This window comes from Gadus macrocephalus, chromosome 23 (assembly GCF_031168955.1).
Source record: "Gadus macrocephalus chromosome 23, ASM3116895v1".
In the NCBI taxonomy this organism is placed as follows: domain Eukaryota; kingdom Metazoa; phylum Chordata; class Actinopteri; order Gadiformes; family Gadidae; genus Gadus; species Gadus macrocephalus.
Window position 1 is genome coordinate 7,132,330 of NC_082404.1, and position 21,590 is coordinate 7,153,919.

The 21,590-nt window shown below is 46.1% G+C and overlaps 2 protein-coding genes across 2 annotated transcripts; both read left to right on the top strand.

The window, feature by feature from the left end:
• The first annotated feature begins 229 nt into the window (after window positions 1–229).
• LOC132452293 (ATP-dependent zinc metalloprotease YME1L1-like) lies at window positions 230–11,081 on the top strand. The gene is made up of 18 exons (XM_060044842.1): window positions 230–441; window positions 1,299–1,430; window positions 1,818–1,986; window positions 2,635–2,727; window positions 3,140–3,249; window positions 3,910–4,060; window positions 4,645–4,728; window positions 4,998–5,171; window positions 6,009–6,161; window positions 6,638–6,770; window positions 7,057–7,119; window positions 7,269–7,381; window positions 8,263–8,418; window positions 8,859–9,010; window positions 9,271–9,397; window positions 9,718–9,791; window positions 9,900–9,986; window positions 10,100–11,081. The coding sequence occupies exons 1-18, from the start codon at window positions 418–420 to the stop codon at window positions 10,238–10,240; spliced, it is 2,136 nt and encodes a 711-aa protein (XP_059900825.1). The 5' UTR covers window positions 230–417; the 3' UTR covers window positions 10,241–11,081.
• Window positions 11,082–11,894: 813 nt separating this feature from the next.
• On the top strand, window positions 11,895–19,287 carry pks1 (polyketide synthase 1). Its single transcript, XM_060045751.1, has 6 exons — window positions 11,895–11,943; window positions 12,030–12,183; window positions 12,395–12,555; window positions 12,669–12,872; window positions 13,303–13,484; window positions 13,780–19,287. The coding sequence occupies exons 1-6, from the start codon at window positions 11,895–11,897 to the stop codon at window positions 19,267–19,269; spliced, it is 6,240 nt and encodes a 2,079-aa protein (XP_059901734.1). The 3' UTR covers window positions 19,270–19,287.
• The last annotated feature ends 2,303 nt before the right edge of the window (window positions 19,288–21,590 follow it).

The window sequence follows — 21,590 nt, forward strand, 5'->3', positions numbered from 1 at the left end:
AAATATTCTGTACAATATTCAACTATATATATATTTTAAAAATATATAATATGTTCAGGCAGTATAGTTGTCTTTCATACAACTTATGTCCTTAAAACATATATATTCTTACTTGGAATAGAACAAAAATGAAATTTACTACTACTACAATTTTTTTTAGAGACAAATATATTTTAAACGCAACGTTTGTATACCAATTTTAATCAGAATTACGCCAGATGACCCGGTAGTGATACCCGCTTGCGTCAATTTGTAGGCTCTTTGACCTTAACGAAGAAGCCCTTTTAATCGACACTGGAAAGTTGTATAATAAAAACAAGGCGAACCAAAGGACCTTCATCTGGGGCATAGTCCTGTGTCCGGAGGGCTTTGTTCTCATACCATAACCATCAACATCAACTGTGTTGCGGAGGAACGATGTTTTCGCTTTCGCCACAACAGGTAATGCTAACAGCTAGTTAGCCGGCTGGCTTGACAGCTAAGATGCACAGATATCTTTATCTGTAATAATACATTCGCTTTATATAAACAATATAAAGCGAATGTATTATCTATAAACAATAGTTCCATTGATTGTATACATGTCTGTATTTTCACGTTTTACATTGAACTTTAGCGTTGCTTTAGATGGCAGCGCTTTATAGCTTTGTTCATATTTGTAGCTGGATCTATTACGTCACGCATACCTCGCGTTACATAGCGTCAGTCACCTACAGCATGTTGCTACTACTGCCTCATATTGCTACATTGACTGGGGAAACCTGGACATGCCTCACGTTACATGAACAGAGCGTTACATAGCGTCAGTCACCGACAGCATGTTGTTACTACTCCCTCATACCTCACGTTACATGAACAGATGGTTACATAGCGTCAGTCACCAACAGCATGTTGATATACTACCTCGTATTGCTCTATTGACTGGTAAAACCTAGACATACCTCACATTACATGAACAAAGGGTAACATAGCGTCAGTCACCTACAGTATGTTAATAATACTACCTCATATTGCTCTATTGACTGGTGAAACCTAGACATACCTCACGTTACATGAACAGTGGGTTACATAGCGTCAGTCACCTACAGCATGTTGCTACTACTCCCTCCTATTGCTCTATTGACTTGTGAAACCTAGGCATAACCTCACATTGCTCTATTAACTGTTGAAACCTAGACATACCTCGCCTGCCCTGCTGTCCTTAAAATACCTCATAGCAGTTCCATAAATGGAAGATGGTGTGTACATTTATCGTATCCTCTGCCATTACATGCATATTTCAATACCCCTCTCCCCAGATGATATTGCCCCTGAGCCAGCTCGCCAATGCGATCCATTCCCTGAAGAGTGCGGCTAGTTCGGCGGTCACAGCGTCTGTGCAGAACCTGCAGAGTGTCCCAGCTCCAGAGAACGACCTCCTGCCGAGAGATGTAAGTGGAGACTGGAGAGCATGTAAACAGTGACTATTACATTCCAAAACTCCTGGCATGCCAAGCTTCCTAAACAAACTTTTAGGAGCCGAGGCAGGACCGTTATATTATCCATATTGTGTTGGACTCTGGATGACTCAGTTGGCTGAAAATTGAACATTTGTTTTCATGAGCATTTAGTTTATTGTAGTTGAGGAGGGATGCAATGTTTTCTGCTGGCCAGACTGTACTAGGTGCTAATGCATATTGACCTACTTGGTGTAGATGGGCACGTAAAGTACATCGCTAGTTGGGTCGTAATTTACGTGTGTGTGTGTATGTGTGATGGGTGGTGATTAATATAATCACGGTGTTAGTACTCAGTGTTGTGTTTCTGTGTCTCTCCAGCCCAGTGTGAGCCTGAAGGATGTGGGTCTGTCTGAGTTCGGGGCTGGTCAGCTGGAGGAGCTGGTCAGCAGGTTACTGCCCTGCCTGGGGCCGCTGGAGGCCCCCTCCTGCTCTTCCCCGTGGAGGACCTCTCACGCTTCCGCAAAATCCTTCTTCCACAACAAGCACGGTGAGAACCAGGCCGCTTGGTGGGATTGTATCTGGAGAGTTGTGTGTTCTTAACCCATGGTTCTGACCACTGGAAACGGTGATACTGTTTTAGGAAAGTGTTTCCATTCAAGCTTTATAATGAGCGAGGTTGTATATGAAATGCAACATACACCTTCACCATACACGTTAAGTCTGAGACGCTTAACCCTCACTCGGACATCAAAATAAATCGCTGCTCAGATGGAGCTTCACCATCCAAACACACCATAGCGTTGTACTATAGTTGTCCAAACATCAAATCCACAGGGAAAGAGCTCAAAACATCGGCAATTCAATACATTCTGTGGCATCCATTATAAGTCCACAGCTACCCAGACTGAGCTCTACATGTCCACAAACACCTCGCCACCAGTGTCCCTTTATGGTGACGTTGAAGATTATACTAATAGGCACTTTGACGCTATGAGAAGAATGCATGGATGGGAGCAGAGTGGAATGTTCAAGCTGTTTGGTGGAGCCTGGCAAAAACATACGATTTCACTCCTGGATTTCACGTTCTCCTGGATCAAAAGGGATGTGCTTTGAGTGGCTGTAGTTTCCAGTAAAGAGCTGTATGGAGGCGGCCTGTGATGATGATGATGATGTTGTTGTTGTTGTTGTCCTAAAGGGTTTACTCAGAGAACGGCTGGCTCGGCGGTATTCCACAGACAACCGCACAGCCCTCTGCAGTCACTCTGCACACAGCTGGACTATTTACCAGGTAGCAGTATAAAAAGTGTGTGTGTGTGTGTGTGTGTGTGTGTGTGTGTGTGTGTGTGTGTGTGTGTGTGTGTGTGTGTGTGTGTGTGTGTGTGTGTGTGTGTGTGTGTGTGTGTGTGTGTGTGTGTGTGTGTGTGTGTGTGTGTGTGTGTGGATATCCGTGAATCATTATTATAATTATAAGCATTATGTGTTTGTGATACACAGCAGAACAATTAACCCCCAAGCCCACAGGTGCCCTTGAGCCAGATGCCTAGTCCAGCTATTACCTTAGTGACGTGTATCTGAGAGAAACTCAGTCTGGATGACTTTGGATGAAGAGGTTTACTAAATGGCCGATAAGTAATGGTAACGAGGATCGTCATGCCAGCGGTTGTTAACCCTTATTCTCCTGTTTCCGGTCTGTCCCACAGCAGGCGTCCAGAGTCGTGGGTTCAAGACCCTGAAGTCGAGCACCAGGCGGAGGGACCCCGCCTCCCAGGCCCCCTCAGAACCGGAGAGCTACACCCCAGCCTTCATGAAGGTGGGGGTCCCTAGTTCAGTTCATCCGTTTTTTTTATCAGTTTTGTCATGGTTACAGGATAATAACAAAATGTCGTTTTTCGTTGTCCACCCATTTATACATCATTTAAATCTCCATGAATCCATCACCCATTAATTTACCCATAATAACCCCACATAAATACCTCATAGCCTCCCCAAATATACCCCATAGACTCCCCCCCCGTGTAGAGTCCTGTAGGGACTATACACACGCATAGTCTGGGATTACCGCGATGGGAGGAGTTGCTTTGGGTTGTGCTTGTTGAATTAAGTGCTGAGGTAAGGGGTCGAACAAGAGACCAACTTTCCCAGCTAAAATCCTTTTCTTTCAATTTCATCTTCTCTGGAAAAGTAGTTTTCTACATCATACACAAGCATGCATCTTGTAAGCTTTTGCTTTCTTTTTTTTTATTTCTTTTTTTTACATGGCAGGATGGCCAGGCATTGTCTCCAAAGCTTTTGGAACAATTTGATGCAATATTTGTTGACGTTTTTTTATATGAACAAAGTTATGGTTTGTACAAGTCGTCCGGTCAACTTGAAAAACGATTAAAGACCAGACTCCTGTAGGCAGGCATTGACATGCCACATTAACAGCATGTGAATAGCTAGCTCATAGTGGGAACTCTGTGACCTCCAGAGTCTCCTGGGCAGAGAGAAGGGCACCGAGGCCCAGACGGTGGACCAGCTGATGAAGCAGAAGAACCTCCCTGAGGCCCAGCAGGAGGCCTTCAAGACGGGCTTCACCGAGGGCTTCATGAAGTCCCAGGCCTACTCCCAGAGGACTCCAGGTACTGGAGGCCTCTCTATCTCTCTGTCTGGCTCTCTGTCTCTCTGTCTCTCTGGCTCTCTCTGTCTCTCTGTCTCTCTGGCTCTCTCTGTCTCTCTCTCTCTCTCTCTCTCTCTCTCTCTCTCGCTCTCGCGCTCTCTCTCTCTCTCTCTCTGGCTCTCTCTCTCTCTCTCTCTCTCTGGCTCTCTCTCTCTCTCTCTCTCTGGCTCTCTTTCTTGTGTGTGTTTGTTTAACACAGGTCTATATTTTTTCTTTCTTTCTTTCCCACCTTAGTTTAAAACTGGGTGCATTAATAAAGATATTGGAGCAGAACACATTTTTATTAATTAATTAATTGATTGGCAATTGAAACACAATTGCTTGCCTTTTTTTTTAAACGGCCAAAAAATATATACAGTATATATTCCATGTATTATATTTAAGGGATTTACGGGATGATGTAAGAGATGTATTCATCCAATGCAACAGGTGCTGGTCACTGGAATAAGCAGTTGATAAAATGTGCAGTTGCTCTACGTCTCCACTAGGCAGCGATAGTGGGTTGTGGGTCTGTCCTAAGTTCCACACTGTGTTTGTGTGCTCCAGAATCTGTGAGGCGGACCCGGTTGATCTTGTTGGTGCTGCTGGGGGCGGGCCTGTACGGTCTGTTCAGGTCGCCCTTCCTCTCCGGTAAAACTCCTTTTCTGATGCAGGTTTTGGTTCAGCCTTCATTCATTTCTAGTATTAAGAAATGATTCAACACTAATATAAAAAACATAATATTTGTGGCAAAGTTTATGACTGAATTGTGTTTTTAAAAAATAAAACCCTTAATTCTGTGGATCACGGAGGTGATCCACAGAATTATTCCTTACAGTGTATTCCCCGTCTGTGTTTAAATGGAGGGATTACTGTATTCCCAATGCTTAAAGCACTACCTCGTGTGGATTGGTTCACAGTGAGGTTCCGAGCCACCTCGGGCCTGGACTCGGCCGTGGACCCGGTCCAGGTGAAGAACGTGACCTTTGACCACGTGAAGGGCGTGGACGAGGCCAAGAACGAGCTGCAGGATGTCGTGGAGTTCCTCAGGAACCCCCAGAAGTTCACCGTTCTGGGGGGCAAGCTGCCCAAAGGTAGGAACCCCCTGAAGGGCCCCGCGCTGGGGGGAGGCAAGCGGCCCGTAGTTAGGGGAGAGGAGATTTTAATGCTGACTTCAAATACCACTCAGCCCCTCCGCTAACATACAACTGCAACAAAGACAATGCTGAACGCCACCAAGGGGACTTTTACTGGACTCTTCCCGACATGCAGTATGATGAGGATGTTGGAAAACGGGTTAATTGTATAGTTTGTATAGACAACAATACATGACCCGGTGCTATATGTTGATATGAAGGAGATCTCCCCTGAGTGTGGATGGTGTGTGCAGCCTCACCCAGCCCCACAGTCACTCTGACCTGGGCCTGGTGAGGCTGCTTAATTCAGCCATCCTCCAAACACACTCCACACACCCCTGACACCAAATTGAGGCTGGGGACCCTCATGTGTGTGTCCTCAGAGTCACACGTTATATTGAGCTCCAACGGAATCCTCAGAGTTGTGTATCTTCCACGCGTTGCTCCGTGGTTCGTCTGGTGTGCGACCTTGCCTTACAATTCATAATACATACCAGCGTAACTCATGTTTTGTATTAGCAATGTGTGATCAGTGGTGCATACATCCATTGTCTACTCAAACCAGCCAATATATCCCATATAACATTATTCGAAAAACGACAAGAAAAACACAGAAAACGACACACAGACAAATCCTATGTCTAAAATAAATAGAAGGATGTTTTTTGCTTTGGTTCGTGATGTCGCCACTAAAACAAATGAAAGGGACTAACGCCGACGTGTGGAGTCCGTTCCCCGCCCTGTGGGTCTGCCTGGGATGAGGTCCCGGGGACTAACTGTGGCCCCTGTCCTCAGGCGTCCTGCTGGTGGGACCCCCGGGCACCGGGAAGACCCTGCTGGCGCGCGCCGTGGCCGGGGAGGCCGACGTCCCCTTCTACTACGCCTCGGGGTCGGAGTTCGACGAGATGTTTGTGGGCGTGGGCGCCAGCCGCATCAGGAACCTCTTCAGTGAGTTCAGCACCCCGTTCTGTTTGGAAGACGATGAATACGTTGTTACTCTCCTTGTTCAACAGAACAGTAGTTGGTACTGTCTCTTTGACGTTTTGGTCATTTAGCACACACGTTTATCTGAAGACGCTTGGCCAGATGGTAAGGCAACCTTGCTCGAGATGTCTACAGGTAGATTGCTGGCTTGGCTTCGAACCCACAACCTTTTGGCCCTATATTGAACATGTCGGTCCGGTCAGGCCGGTTCCACATTCGATTGTGTCTACCTGATGCTATGCTATCATGTTGCTATGCTATTTCAATGCTATGCGACCATCTCCGTGCTCTGTGGCTATCTTTATGACCTACTATCTTGATGCTAAGGAGGCTATGTCTTTGCTATGAGGCTGTCTTTATGCTATGCTATCTCATGCTATTGGAGCCTGAGCAGGGATGCAGTCTGATAGTAACCACTCTGATGTCCTTGTTCTCTGCAGAGGAGGCGAAGGCAAGCGCCCCGTGTGTGATCTTCATCGATGAGCTGGACAGTGTGGGGGGGAAGAGGATTGAGTCCCCCATGCACCCCTACTCCAGACAGACCATCAACCAGCTGCTGGCTGAGATGGACGGGTTGGTCCTCACACCGTCTCACAGACTCTGACATTGTCCACTACACATAATAATAATAATAATAATATTACATTTTATTTATAACGCACTTTACATCAACTCAATGACCTCAAAGTGCTAGATACACATGGTATCATATGGTCCTCAGACGGTCTCATTTGGTCTACTGATAGTTAATGTGCATTGCATTTAAAAATGTTCTATGTATTTAACTATGAAATATTTAGAACTTTTATTAAATAATATATGTAATAATATCCATTCTAATCTCTGTTTTTCTTTCCAGGTTCAAACCAAACGAAGGAGTCATTGTTATCGGTGCTACAAATTTTGCAGAAGCTTTGGACAGGTATGATTTGATTTTATGATTCATTTATAAAGTATGATTTAAATATATCGTATACTGTTCATTTGCATTGCAGTGGATCTCCGTGTTGATGCTAAAATGGGAGGCATTTTGTAACATCCTAACGTTATTGAAACCATTTTGTGTGACAGTGCTCTGGTGAGGCCCGGGCGGTTCGACATGCAGGTCACCGTCCCCCGACCCGATGTCAAAGGTCGCACGGAGATCCTCAACTGGTACCTGTCCAAGATCAAGGTGGACCCTGGTAGGTCTCACCGCTAGTTAGCTTAGCTCCTTAACCCATGGCAGTGCTGACTATCACAAGTCAAACTCGTTATTATAGGAAATAAGGATGTCGCAACTCAGTGTTGTGGTCTGCTGCTCCTCCCAAACTCCTCTTAGTTTAGTTTTTGTTACAGGAATTGTAAGTACAAATGGTAAGGGACATTAAGCTTCTGGAGTTTCTTTGTACAAATATTAATATTTGACTTATTTTATTAACAGTTCATGTATTTTTGTTTAATGTTTAATTAAAAAAAGTAAAGATTGATTTACCCTGATAGGAAAATGCCACAAAGGCAAGCCAATGAGAACGCCTGTCTTCTAAGTGTAGAAGCTTCCACCATGTTCTCGCCGAGTCTTATCCCTCGGATCTAAAACTTCTGTCCTTCCTCCTCCGGAGTTAAAGACCGGAACTGTCCTCCATCACTGCCTCAACAAACTGCTCCAACATCTCTTTGTCTTCTGCTCCCTCCCTCCCTCCTTCCCCTCCTCTCCTCCCCCCACACTCTTATCACCCTTTCCTCCTCCCTCCTCTCCCCCACCCTTTTCGTTCCCCTTCTTCCTCCTCCTCCTGCCCTCTCTTCTCCCTCTTCTCTCCTCCTCCTTCTGCTCTCTCTCCTCCCTCCTCTCCCCTACCCTCTTCTCTCCCCCTTCCTCCTCCTCCTGCTCTCTCTCCTCCCTCCTCTCCCCTACCCTCTTCCCTCCCCCTCCTGCTCTCTCTCCTCCCTCCTCTCCCCTACCCTCTTCTCTCCCCCTTCCTCCCCCTCCTGCTCTCTCTCCTCCCTCCTCTCCCCTACCCTCTTCTCTCCCTCTTCTATCCTCCTCCTCCTCCTCCTCCTCTCCTCCTCCCTCCCATCCCCCCAGCGGTTGAGGCGGGGATCATAGCGCGCGGCACGGTGGGCTTCACGGGGGCGGAGCTGGAGAACCTGGTGAACCAGGCGGCGCTGAAGGCGGCCGTGGACCTGAGGGAGCGCGTCACCATGAGGGAGCTGGAGTTCGCCAAGGACAAGATCCTCATGGGTGAGGACGTAGGCGCACAGACGCAGGGACGTACGCACAGAGGCACACGCGCAAACGCGTATGCAGGTGCACTCACACGCACACCATGTTTGCAGACGCACGGACACGCGTATGAAGACGCACACACATATATGCAGGCGCACACGCACACCCACATATGCAGGCGCAGACACACATATGCAGGAGCACACGCACACACACAGATGCAGACACATGCACAAACACCCTCGGTGGGGCCCAAAAATATAAATTGTTATATTTTTGTTTTTTATTCAAATGATTAGCTTATATTTATAAGCTAATCTTATACTTATTTAGAATTGTAGTCGGTGTAAGGTTAAGCAAAATTTCTTCCTGATCTACATGTTAGTAAAATTACCTCAATAAAAGATAAAGTCCATCTTCAAAGGCGGTGAACTCGTATCCTCTTCCTGGCCCAGGTCCGGAGAGGCGCAGCGTGGACATCGACAAGAAGAACAAGGAGATCACGGCCTACCACGAGTCGGGGCACGCCATCGTGGCGTACTACACCAAGGACGCCATGCCCATCAACAAGGCCACCATCATGCCCCGCGGACCCACCCTCGGACACGTACGGCCACTTCCTGTTCCCCACCTCTCACCTGTGGTTGACGCATAGTAGAGAGCCAACACGCATGCACACACCACACCACTTCTCAGAGCAACGTCCTTCCCAACATGTGATACAAGTGGCTAATAGGTGCCCAATGAGCAGGGATTTTATGAAGTAATGGGCGAGGCGGGAATAATTAATTAACGTAAGAAAAAAATTCTTCCCCGCCCCTAGTGAAGGAACAGGCCCTGAATAACATGCCTCTCTCACCCTGCCAGGTGTCCATGCTGCCGGAGAACGACCGGTGGAGCGAGACGCGGGCCCAGCTCCTGGCCCAGATGGACGTCAGCATGGGGGGCCGCGTGGCCGAGGAGCTCATCTTCGGAGACGAGTACATCACCACGGGTACGCCGCACTGTGTCATTAACCCGTTGAGATGCCCCGCTCCACAGTGTCTAGCAGGCCAGGGACACTGTTCTGGTTGGTCTGCAGCCTCACCCATAGGCATCCTAGCGCAGGACGCCCTAGCCCCTACCTGTCCCTTCATGACTTGTACTTAACTCCCTCAAAGTCACTTTTGCTTTGATTACTAATAGCAAATTCTTGATACAGATTTCTCAGTATATTTGGGTTAGTTTGTATTTCATTTTCCTCCTTCTTGCATCTTGTGCAGCTACCCAAAGCATGTTTAACCCATTTTGTGTGTGTGTGTGTGTGTGTTCCAGGTGCTTCCAGTGACTTTGACGGTGCCACCAAAATAGCCAAGATGATGGTGACCCGCTTTGGGATGAGTGACAAGGTGAGAGGAGCTCTGTGTGTCAGACAGGAATGGGGGGGGGGGGGGGGGGGGGGGGTCTGATGTGTTAACGTAACTGAAGAGACTAAACCTCAGCCTGTGGTCCTTCAGCTGGGGGTCATGACCTACAACGACCTGACCAAGCAGAGCCCCGAGACCCAGGCCGCCGTGGAACAGGAAGTGCGCGTCCTTCTGAAGGTGAGCCGACCGTTTGGTGGTTACCATGGTGATGGTGCTCCCCGCTGCCAGCACTGAGGCCGCATGAAGAGTCGTAACAAATCAATGAATCTCTGTCTTCTCTTGGCCTCCAGGACTCGTACGAGAGGGCCAGGACCCTCCTGAAGACCTACAGCCAGGAGCACGAGAACCTGGCGGGGGCGCTGCTCCGCCACGAGACCCTCGACGCCAAGGAGATCCGGCTGGTCCTGGAGGGCAAGGTGCTGGAGCACTGAACCCCCCCCCCCCCCACACACACACACACAATCTGCTTCCTTTTACGGAATCATCCCCTATGCTACATGGTCTTTAGTCAGTTTGTTATTTTATTTTCTATTTCTGTTGTCGGAGATAACCTAACAGACTATTATTAATATTATTATTATTATGTTTTATTCTGGAACTTTGATTAAAGGGGCCCTCATTTTATCACCAGGTGTGATGTTGGTTCGTCATTACAAGGAATTTTGAAAACTACCCAGCATCTCTTTGGGTGGACACTCCCACATGTGATGTCACTAGTGGATGGATTCTGAAACGGCTCGTAATGATCAGCCATTGATGAACCTTACAGCTGGTGTAAGGTTCAGCAATTTTAAACCCCTGAGTTGTACTTGGAAGACGAACACTTGTTTTGGTTAATAACTGAAATTGTCAGTTATGTGTAAACCTTGAACAATTTACATTATGTTAATATATAGACTGCAAACCAATGTTATCTTGCCAGTCCAATGATTGTCGACATGCCACCATATTTTTAGAAGTTAAAGAACGCGTTTTACCAAATAGCTGCAGCAAAAATTTGACTCTACTTGTGACCTTCATATTTTAGTTAGTGTTTTATTTTCCTCGGTTCAGCAGCATCTGCTGTTATTCGATGTCCTTTGTATTTATACGTGCCCAAAGTGTGTCTTTTATTTTTCTCCTTCTTGCATCGTGTGCAGCTACCCAAAGCTGAGCGAGAAGGGGTGTATATACTGTACCTGCGTGGATAGGAATCGGCCCTGTGCTTGTTTTTGTCTCCTAAAATAGGAAACAAGGTGCTGTGTCGAATATCAATAAAGGTTTTTAAACATGCATTGAAAGTCATGTCATTTGTATGACGTCATTTGTATGACGTCATTTGTATGACGTCATCGTATCACGATGACTTCCTCTTCCTGCAGGTCATTCATAATGTGAATACGATAGGATGCACATTCACAACCGGCGAACAACTAACCTTTCCCTAAGAAGAAATTCCAACAGAAACCACTAGCAACTGTCTTGACTGAGCTATGCACCTTTCCTGCAAGGAACTTAAAAGGAATCTTATAATTCCCTTTTTGTCTATTAATCTCTGCATTTTTCAGAACATTAAAGCAATTGCAGAATAATTATATTGTTTTTATGTTGGATTTTTTTTATTGTAGAGTAACCTTTTACCTGAAGATTGAGATTTACATTTAAAGTAAGTTGCATGCATAACTTCATAAGGTTTGAATAAGTGTCAGCTCTGTTAAGGATTTGTAGAACCTTGGTAAGCAGCCTTATATACTTTGTTTCAGTAAAACGTAATGATCAGAAACAGGGTTAGAATAACGCGGGAAAGGAAGAGGAAATTAAAGCCTTTCGCTCCGTCCCGACAGCGACACGACAAACCCCGCATTATCTCCTTGTACCAAACCAGCCGTTTAACCTCCAATTAGTGTATTAAGTTCCTAATGAAGATCTGACAAGAGCTCTATTGTTGCTGCGCCTTCAGGCGGTCTGTATTTTGAGATGGAGGATACAAGCCACAGAGAATATAAAGAGGTGGTACGAAGGCAGGATAACTAGAGCAGACAGACAGTGAACCATTCTGAGAACGGGTTGCTGTCAGGTCCATCTGAAACACAACTCGATGACAAAATGGAGGAAGAAATTGCTGTGGTTGGCATCGGATGCAACTTCCCTGGCGGTGAGTGAAGTAATACTTATTGTTTCAAGTGAATATGTAGTCTGAAAGCGTGAACCTAACTCTTAACTATGCTTTTTGCGTTTAAGGGGAAGGACTGGACAGTTTCTGGAAGGTTCTTCTGGAGTGTAGGAACTGTGTGACGGATATACCAGAGGAGAGGTTTGACACTACGGGCTGGTTCTCTCCTGACGGTACCAGACCTGGTCGCACACAGACCACCAGAGCCGCTCTCATAGACGGGTAAGAAAATACATTAAAGCCGTTAATAACTTTTCCCTATTTTGTGATTTAGTCTGCACTTTTATCCCAAGAGACGTGGAGTTGAAGGTTCATAGAGATACGTCAAGTAAACATCCAGTCCAAGGCAGAACACGCATCTCGTCATCAATGAATGTTGTTTTTATTCATAATGATAGTATTTTTTCTATCGATACACATTGATCTCCTCCAGGTTCAATGAGTTTGACCACCGGTTCTTTGGCCTGGCCGAAGCCGAGGCCGACTGCATGGACCCCCAGCAGAAGCTGCTGCTCCAGTGTGCCTTCAGGGCCTTAGAAGACTCTGGAACGCCCCTGGAGACGGCCCGCGGAAGCAGGACCGGCGTCTATATAGGTTAGCAGCGAACCCGATGTACTGTGAAACATGTACCTTAGGGGTGGGGGGGTGGGTGTAACGTGACCCAGATGCTAATCGGCGCTGTGTGTATATAAACTATATTGTTACAGGGCTTATGAATAGGGACTACGAGACCATCGTCAACAACGACGCCGACGCCGTTAACCATTACAGCGCCACGGGGGCGGCCATGAGCATCGCCGCCAACAGGATCTCCTTCACCTTTGATCTCACGGGGCCGTCCTTCGCCATCGACAGCGCCTGCTCCTCCTCGCTGGTGGCGCTGCATTCAGCATGCCAGGGCATACGGCAAGGTGAAGGATTGATTCAGTCAACCCCCTGTTCGAGCATTAGAAGGATATAATACATCCCCTTAAAATGGAAGTATTTGTCAGATCTTCACATTGAAATCCCCTCTATCACGTATAGTACTTATATCACTATTGCAGACCAATATTACTAATAATGTTAGCAATAATATAACTGCGTCCTTGTTTAATTTAATACTGGTTATTACTACCATTGCACGACTATTTAGTCACTCAGAAGAAGCTTTTATCCAAAGCTACTTCCAGTGAATTCAGATACATGTAATTAAGGAGCGGGTAGGGGCTGGGGATCTTGCTCATCTTCCTGCCTATGGGTCGACTTTCAGCTCACTGTGTTTTGTCTTTGAGTTAATCACCCTGATCACTGCACCATCCTCGCCTCACGTCAATGACCTGTTCCCCACCCGTCCTCCAGGAGACTGTGAGATGGCCCTGTGTGGAGGGGTCAGCTGTATCATCGAGCCACGCATGTTTGTGGCACTCAGCAAGGCCAAGATGATCTCACCGGACGGTATCAGCAAGCCGTTCTCCAGCAGAGCAGACGGCTACGGCAGAGGAGAGGGCTGTGGAGTGGTCCTGCTGAAGCCCCTTAAAGATGTGAGAACGTTATTATATGTTCAAAGATCTATTAAGAAACATTGATTGCTAAAAAATCACACTGGTAGAATAAGCAGTTTTGCTGACTTTTTCTTTCCACTGTTTCCAACTCGCTGTGGCCTTCTTGCAGTAATGATATTTTTTTAAATGGTTGCTGTTTGTATTCATCTATTTCTTACTGTTACGGAAATTCACTGTAAGTCCCTTTGGAAGTTTCTGCTAAAATATTAGTAGTAAATTAATATTAAACAAATATGACTCTTTAATGCTTTGTCTGTTGATTTTCTCTATCTAGGCTCTGAGAGACTTCAACAATATTTGGGGCATCATCAGCAAAACTGCAGTAAACCAAGATGGCCGCTCCGTCACTCCCATCACTAAACCCTCGATGAGTCAACAAGAGGAGCTTCTGCGCAGGATCTACTCCCAGTCCGACCTGGCGATGGTCCAGTACATAGAGGCCCACGGCACCGGGACCCCGGCAGGAGACCCCACAGAGGCGGGCAGCATCTCCAATGCCATCGCTAAAGCCAAACCTTCCGGCTCAGAGACGCTCCGCATCGGTTCAGTAAAGAGCAACATCGGACACACGGAATCAGCCGCGGGAGTGGCAGGTCTCATCAAGGTCCTCCTGATGATGAAGCATGAAACCATCGTCCCGTCTGTGTTCTACTCCGAGGACAGCGGCAGTGTGGATGCAGCTGCACTCAACATAAAGATCCCCACAGAGCCAGAGAGGTGGGAGTCCAGTGGACCATCGGTGAGAGTGGCTGGGATCAACAGCTTTGGGTTTGGAGGCACCAACGCCCATGCAATTGTAAAAGACTACAGACAAACCTTGATCCCAAAGTCCATAAATATACATGGTAAAGTACCCTTTGTGATTTCTGCAGCCTCTGATAAATCACTTATGCTGACCATTGCAGATGTTTCCCAGAGGCTTTCCAGAGATCGTTCAATTGACCTGAATTCCCTATTGTATACCTCAGCCTGCAGGAGAAGTCATTATAAACACAAATACAGGAAGGTCTTCCTAGTGTCCTCAATTCTGGATTTAGAGCAACAACTTGCATCTGCACAGAACAAGAAGGCTGACTCCACCAAGCCGGACACACGAGTGGTGTTTGTGTTTTGTGGTAACGGAGTCACATCCCGGGGAATGTGCAAGCAGCTCTTTGAAGAGGAGCCGAAATTCAGAGAGAAGGTCAGAGAGGTTGAAAAACTCTTCCAGAGTTTCAAAAAAATCAGCATCAACCAAAAGATTACAGATGATGATGACAACGATGATTTCACAAAGCCTGATGTAATCCAACCACTGCTCTTTGCCGTTCAAGTTGGCATTGGCAGTCTACTGAAACATTGGGGCATCAAGGCTGACGTGGTGCTTGGACACTCTGTCGGAGAGGTTGCTGCAGCTCACTATTCAGGCCTCCTTACTCTGGAGGAGGCTGTGAAAGTGGTGCACTACCGATCCTCTCTCCAGAGCAGAGTCACCGGAGGAAAAATGCTTGTCATCAGCAATCTGGCTGTTGCCAAAGTCTTGGAGATCCTCCCAGCCTACTCTGGGAAGGTTTGTATTGCAGCTTTCAACAGTCCTCTGTCCTGCACTCTGTCGGGCAATGCAGATGCCATTATGGCTCTCCACAAGAGGCTGGAAGCCATGGTTACAGACACAAACCTCTTCCTCCATATCTTGGATGTCCAAGCTGCATACCATAGTCACATGATGGACCCCATTCTAGATGACATTGAGCAAAACATAAACCGTCTGGCTGTAGGACACATGGACTGTGAGCTTTACTCCACTGTGACTGGGGACAAGTGTTCGGATGGAGATTTTACCACAGGCCGCTACTGGGTAAAGAACATAAGGGAGCCGGTTTTATTTGAACAAACCCTGAAAGCTTTGACCAGAAACACACAACAAGCGAGAAGGCATCTGGTCTTTGTGGAGATTGGACCTCGCAGAGCTCTGCAGAGGAACATTCTGGAGACTCTCGGAGAGGACACTATGGTCCTTACATCAGTTCAGCCACAGAGAGCTTCTGAGTCCATGTCGTCCACAGTGTCCCGACTATTCGAACTGGGTCTTCATGTCGACTGGCATCAGTTTTATAGTGGTAGAGAGACATTGCCCACAGAGTGTCCAGTATACCAGTTTGATAACTTGAAGAAAGAGTTGCAGTTTAAAGCCAGAAATAAAGAAAATGAATCAACCATATTTTCTCACCATGTCTTTGTATCCAAAACACTCAAGGGGGGTAACAGAGAGTACAAGTTCAACATCTCCTCTGAGACTTCCCCTTATCTTTGGCAACATAAGAACAATGGTGTTGCCATCGCACCAGGATCACTATATGTTGAGCTCGCTTTTGCCTCAATAATGGAAAGTCTGAGCAAGGCAAAGATACCAAGCACAAAACTTCTTGTGAGTTTATCTTTTAACAATCTACTCGCACTAAACTCTAACTCGCAACCAATCCAAGTAACTCTGGAGCATCGGAAGAATGAGGGTACATTTTGTATAGTGTCTTCTTCAGCAACACATGCATCAGGCACATATCACATGACATCCAGCCAGCTGCTGCTAGAAGAACAAACCATTAACCCTGGAGTCATTCGGCAAAGGTGTGAATCAGTCATCGACAGAGAAGAGATCTACTCGCTTCTTTCTCAAGCCGGGTTTGAGTATGGTTTTGTGTTCAGACAGCTCGAAGAAGTGCATTTTGGAACCCAGTCCAAGGAAGCAGTGACAACTGTTTGGGTTCCTGATGAAATTGCGTCTCAGCTGCAGCAGTTCTTCCTCCATCCAGTGGTGTTGGACTATTTCCTCCAAATGACAGCAGTGGTAGCAACCAAAGGTGAATCTCCCAGGCAGGGATTCCCCACGGCTGTGGGTTGCATCGCCATATCAGCACCACTTCAGCAGGAAATGCTCATCTACTTAAGAGCCACTCAAGAAACCCAAGACTTCATTGAAGTATGTGGTTGCTTTGCGAGTAAAGACGGGGCAGTCCTGGTGGAACTTAAGGACGTAAGGATTTCCTTTTTGAGCGATGGGGCCGATGTTGTGGAGACCTTGTTCTTCCAAAACAAAATCTTCTCGACTACGGAAGAGTTTGCCTTGAATCGTCAAAAGAAGGCTCTGGTATTTGAAGACCACTTAGGGGTTGCTAAAGCTCTAAGTCCATATCTACATCCTGAATCAACCTTCATTACCAACAAAGAGCAGTGGTTATCAAACAAGCTTCAGTACCTTGTTCTTCGCTCACAGAACACTGAAGACGAGTTAGAGGAGGTTTTATTCATATGTGGAGCTCAGGATGTGAGTCATCTTTCCCCTGAGAATGTATCGTCCTCCTTGGTGGGCTGCTGTGAGCTGTTCCGAGAGGTGGTTCTTGCCTTAAAGGAAAGAAAACGCCCTTGCACGGTCCGGGTCATAACCTATAGAGCTGCAGAAAGGACCGTGGACCACATCAGTCCCGGCTTTGTACTCTCTGGCATGTTGAGAGCGTGTGCTGCTGAGGTCACAGAGCTCTCCTTCCAGCTGGTTGACCTGGCGTCTCTGTCCGGTGAAGACATTCAAACCCTGGTGCACGTCATAAACACCTGCAGACACCAGGAGGTCCTGATCTGCCAGGGTCATGCTTCTTTCACAAGAATAGCAAGATCTCCCATAAGTGATGCCACATTCACATGTGCTGTACCTCCAAGGGACTTTGTCCTGATGACAGCTGATCCTTATCGAATGCTAAACTTGTCTGCCATGCCTACCGAGGCTCTAACCAGTCCAGTCCAAGATAGGTCAGTGGAAGTCCAGCTCACCAAATTATGCACACATTCATCTGATTACTTCCCTGTAAGCACTTTTCATCTAGACTTTGGCGAGACAATGTATTGGAACAAGCACACCTCCCAGAATCATACGCTTCTTGCTTTGGATTTCAGCGGCATTGTGACCGCAACAGGGAGTCGGGTAGACAAGCTGAAAGTGGGAGACCACGTAGCATGTTGCTATCCGGTGGGCGCCACGTCCAAGGTAGTCGTACCCGAAGCAGCGTGCTATGACACGGATACACTCGGATTCCTGAGGGAGACACCCTGCTTGTCCTACTTTGTTCTGGCCTGGGAGGTCTTAGAAATAATTGCGCCCCTTGGTAAACACAAGACGAGGTTGGCCATCATCTCCTCCAAACCAGCCTCCGGTTTGCTGGAGGTTTTGGTTTGGACGGCTAACAGGGCGGGGTGGCGCATCGTCTGTAGGCCACAGTTCACAAGTGACCTGCTGAAAAGCGATCGCTGCGATGCATTTGTATTCCTGCCACCTTATAACCAGTCTTGGTGTGGAATTTGTAAATCGGGGGCGAATTTGGAGAGTCATATGATCTTTGTGTGTAACGATCAAATGTCTTCAGCATTAGAACACATCTTCTCATGGGAAAGTGAAGAAACTCATGTGCACAAACTAAATGTTTCCCATGTGTTGCAGCGGTCCAATCTCAAACGACAGAAAAGGAAGATATTTCACTGGCTACTCTCTCTAGGCTTGAATAACATGGATCTTAAAAGGGCCACATTTCAGTTATCAGGGACCCAAAATAGTCAGACATGTGAAGATGTTGAGTCCTACTTCACGACTGGCATCATTCAGCAGGTGGCTTTGGACCATGGTGGCCCAATGTCACAGGACTGTCCCTTGTCTGTTATTCCTTTTCTTACGAAACCAGAGGCTCTATTTAAGAAAAACGGCATCTACATCGTCACCGGAGGACTCTCCGGCTTGGGACTGGAGACGGTCAAATTCATCGCCCATCAGGGCGGAGGTTGTATCATAACTCTATCCAGAAGAAACATCTCCCCCGAAATGCAAACAGAAATGGAAACCCTCCAGAAGAGATGTGGCATGACTGTCAGGAGCATACAATGTGATGTTTCTCTTTCTACACAGGTAGAGGAAGCTATCACAACTATTGTTCAGAGTTTTCCCGCATGGTCGATCAAAGGAGTATTCCACAGTGCAGCTGTTCTGCACGATGCTCTAATTGAAAACCTGGACCGATCTCTCTTTCAAAAAGTGTTCAGGCCAAAAGTGAATGGAGTCCTCAACCTTCACTATGCTACACTGCATAACAAACTCGACTACTTTGTGTGTTACTCCTCCATATCCTCCTTCCTCGGCAACGCCTCGCAGTGCAACTACTCAGCTGCAAACTCCTTCCTGGACATGTTCTGTCATTATCGGAGAAACCTGGGACTGGCAGGGCAGTCCATCAACTGGGGACCATTGAACCTGGGACTCCTCTTGAACAAAGACCACTTCCAACGGTTCCTGGAGACCAAGGGGATGAGGATTATGGATGTTATGGAGGTTCACAAATCACTGGAGAAGTGTCTCCAGATGAATTACCCACAGCAGGTGGTCTGCAAGTTCAACTTCAGCACTCTAAGAGGCCACGTTCTCTCCCAGAACTCTTCCCTGAGAGAACGCCTGGCAGATCTGTTAGAGTTTGAACCGACCGACGACCTGCCCATCGAGCCAAAGCTTCAACCTTTGTCTTTGTTACACAAGAATTTGAGGAACATGCTGAGCAAGATTAGCAATGTTTTCACAGATGAGTTGGACGATGATGTGACTCTGAGCTCTCTGGGAATCGACTCTATGCTGGCCATGACTCTGCAGAACCAGCTGTTCCAAGATACAGGTGTGACCGTTCCTCTGGTGAGAATACTGGATCCCAAAAGCACACTGACGACACTGATAACCATTTTGAGCAATGGTTCATAGGAAAGAGGAATCAAATGAGAAGCAGGTAGGGGTTAGCTTCTGGTTTAGGGATAACTACTGGTAAACTGTACATTTGCATCAAACCTAGCAACTTTTGACCAAGCATTACCCTATCCCTAACCCTAACCTTTTGAATAAAGAGAAATGATTTGTTATTTGTACTGATTTGTATATGTATTGTGTTATGATTTAAGTCTTTGATAAAAGTCTTGTTTATTGTATTGCTTTGTATACTTGTCAATTAGATGTTGTTATATCGATTATTTTGGTAAGCTACAGTAATTCTAGTGTTGTGTAGAGTGCTTGAAGACATGTACTGAAACTACTGATTCTGGCCCACTTATTATTAACATATGATGCTACTATGCTAGTGTTTTTGTTTGTGATTTATTCACACAGCCATGATCATAGCCTTTTCGTAAATCAGAATTAAATAATATTACTATTGTGTTTGTTGTCTTTCCTTGTCTCACCATTTTTAAACAGGAATCCATTTCATATGAATAAATATAGCGTCCTAAGACCGCAACTCCAACCCTGCAGTAAACTGAAAGTATTAATAGTAATATCATTAAAGGGTTAGGGTTAGGGTTAGGGGTTAGTAGTTAGTTAGTTAGTAGTTTGAAAATAAAATTAATAACTTAAAAAACAAGAATATGAATAATGTTTACTGAACTTCACAAAGCATTCAAATGATTAAATTGGGATTCTTTTTACAACTAGGAGTCAAACTCACCTCATACAAGGCAGAATGGGGAACAGACTAGCAATGACATTCGTGACGGAAAACAGGGATAGGATGATATCATTGGAGGCCTCAAACGCCAAATGTCAGGACACTGATGTGAAGTCACCTGGAGATAAAGTCAGTCAAACTAGGGCATGGGCTGTAGAGTGTGGGCAGTGTTGCAAAATGAGGTGAAACAGGTGTGTGTGTGTGTGTGTGTGTGTGTGTGTGTGTGTGTGTGTGTGTGTGTGTGTGTGTGTGTGTGTGTGTGTGTGTGTGTGTGTGTGTGTGTGTGTGTGTGTGTGTGTGTGTGTGTGTGTGTGAGAGGGGGGGGGGGGGGGGGGGGGGTGGCGGGAGTTGGTCCTCATTGATTGACAAATACGATTTAAAAAAATTATAGTCTCTTAATCTCTCTCTCCCTCAATTGCTCGCTCTCCTCCTGATGTCTCCCCCTATTTTTCTCTCTCTCTCTTTCTCTTTCTCTCCCTCTCTCTCTGTCTCTCTCTCTTTTCAGATCTGCCTCTCTCTCATTCTATCGCCCTCTCTCTCTCTCGCTCTTTATATCGCCCTCTCTCTCTTTCTATCTCTCTATCCCTCTCCCTCGCCTTTCCTGATTAGAAGATAAGAAGACATTTTATCGACTTGGCTATTAATGTTGAATAATTCCCTCTCTCTCTCACCCTCGCCTTCCCTGATAAGAAAATTAGAAGACATTTTATTGACTTGGCTATTAATGTTGAATAATTCCCACGCACTCTCCCTCACCTTTCCTGATTAGAAGATTAGAAGATAATTTATTGACTTGGCTATTAATGTTGAATAATTCAGTAACTACAGCATGACAATATTTGAACATTGCCTTATCATTGAAGAGACCAAAACAAGGTTGTTATGTTCAAAATTGTGTCAAAGCGTGTTTTCAACTAACTATGTTCTACGCTGTTCATTTTAGTTTATATGAATGGTATTGGTGTGAAAGACACCATTTAAAAACTATATGCAATATAGTGAGTAGCCTGGCACAGATGGTTTAAAAACATTGCTGGTACGATTGAGCCTAATATTCTATTTCAAAATGAATATTCCCCCTTCCCCCTATACATTGAGTGTAGGCCTTTATTGAGTTGATTAACTCACTCCTTATGTGTATAAGACTGTATTGTATATTGTTCTACTCAAACCATACATTTATACTTTTGGATTGTCAGAAAGTCAAGATCTCTTTCAATTGAGCACTTGCTGTTCTTCGTGAGCCAAGACGCTATAATATTGAACAGACGATGCCTGAAAAAGATAACATGTAGGTCTATATCACTGTGGCCTGTAGTGGGATGCTGGAGGCACATTGCAACGGCTTTAGATTGAAATGTAAAGAGCCTTTCACCACTGTTAGACATGCTCCATGGTGCATGCACTTCTGTCATCACCTTACCCCCCCCCCCCCCCCGGTCTCTCTTTCTCCCCCATACTCTCTATTGGTCTCTACCCGTCTCTCTCCACCCCTTTCTCTCTATCCCTCCCTTTCTCTTTCCCACGACCTCTGCCTGTCCCTCGCTCTCTCTGATTGTGATAGGTTGATTGATGGTCAAGGCTG

Coding starts and splice junctions, on each gene's coding strand:
- LOC132452293 (XM_060044842.1), top strand. CDS start 418: ATGTTTTCGCTTTCGCCACAACAG. Junction 7,120..7,268: donor TTTGCAGAAGCTTTGGACAG/GTATGATTTGAT, acceptor TTTGTGTGACAG/TGCTCTGGTGAGGCCCGGGC. Junction 8,419..8,858: donor CAAGGACAAGATCCTCATGG/GTGAGGACGTAG, acceptor TTCCTGGCCCAG/GTCCGGAGAGGCGCAGCGTG.
- pks1 (XM_060045751.1), top strand. CDS start 11,895: ATGGAGGAAGAAATTGCTGTGGTTGGCATCGGATGCAACTTCCCTGGC. Junction 11,944..12,029: donor CGGATGCAACTTCCCTGGCG/GTGAGTGAAGTA, acceptor TTTGCGTTTAAG/GGGAAGGACTGGACAGTTTC. Junction 12,873..13,302: donor ATGCCAGGGCATACGGCAAG/GTGAAGGATTGA, acceptor CCCGTCCTCCAG/GAGACTGTGAGATGGCCCTG.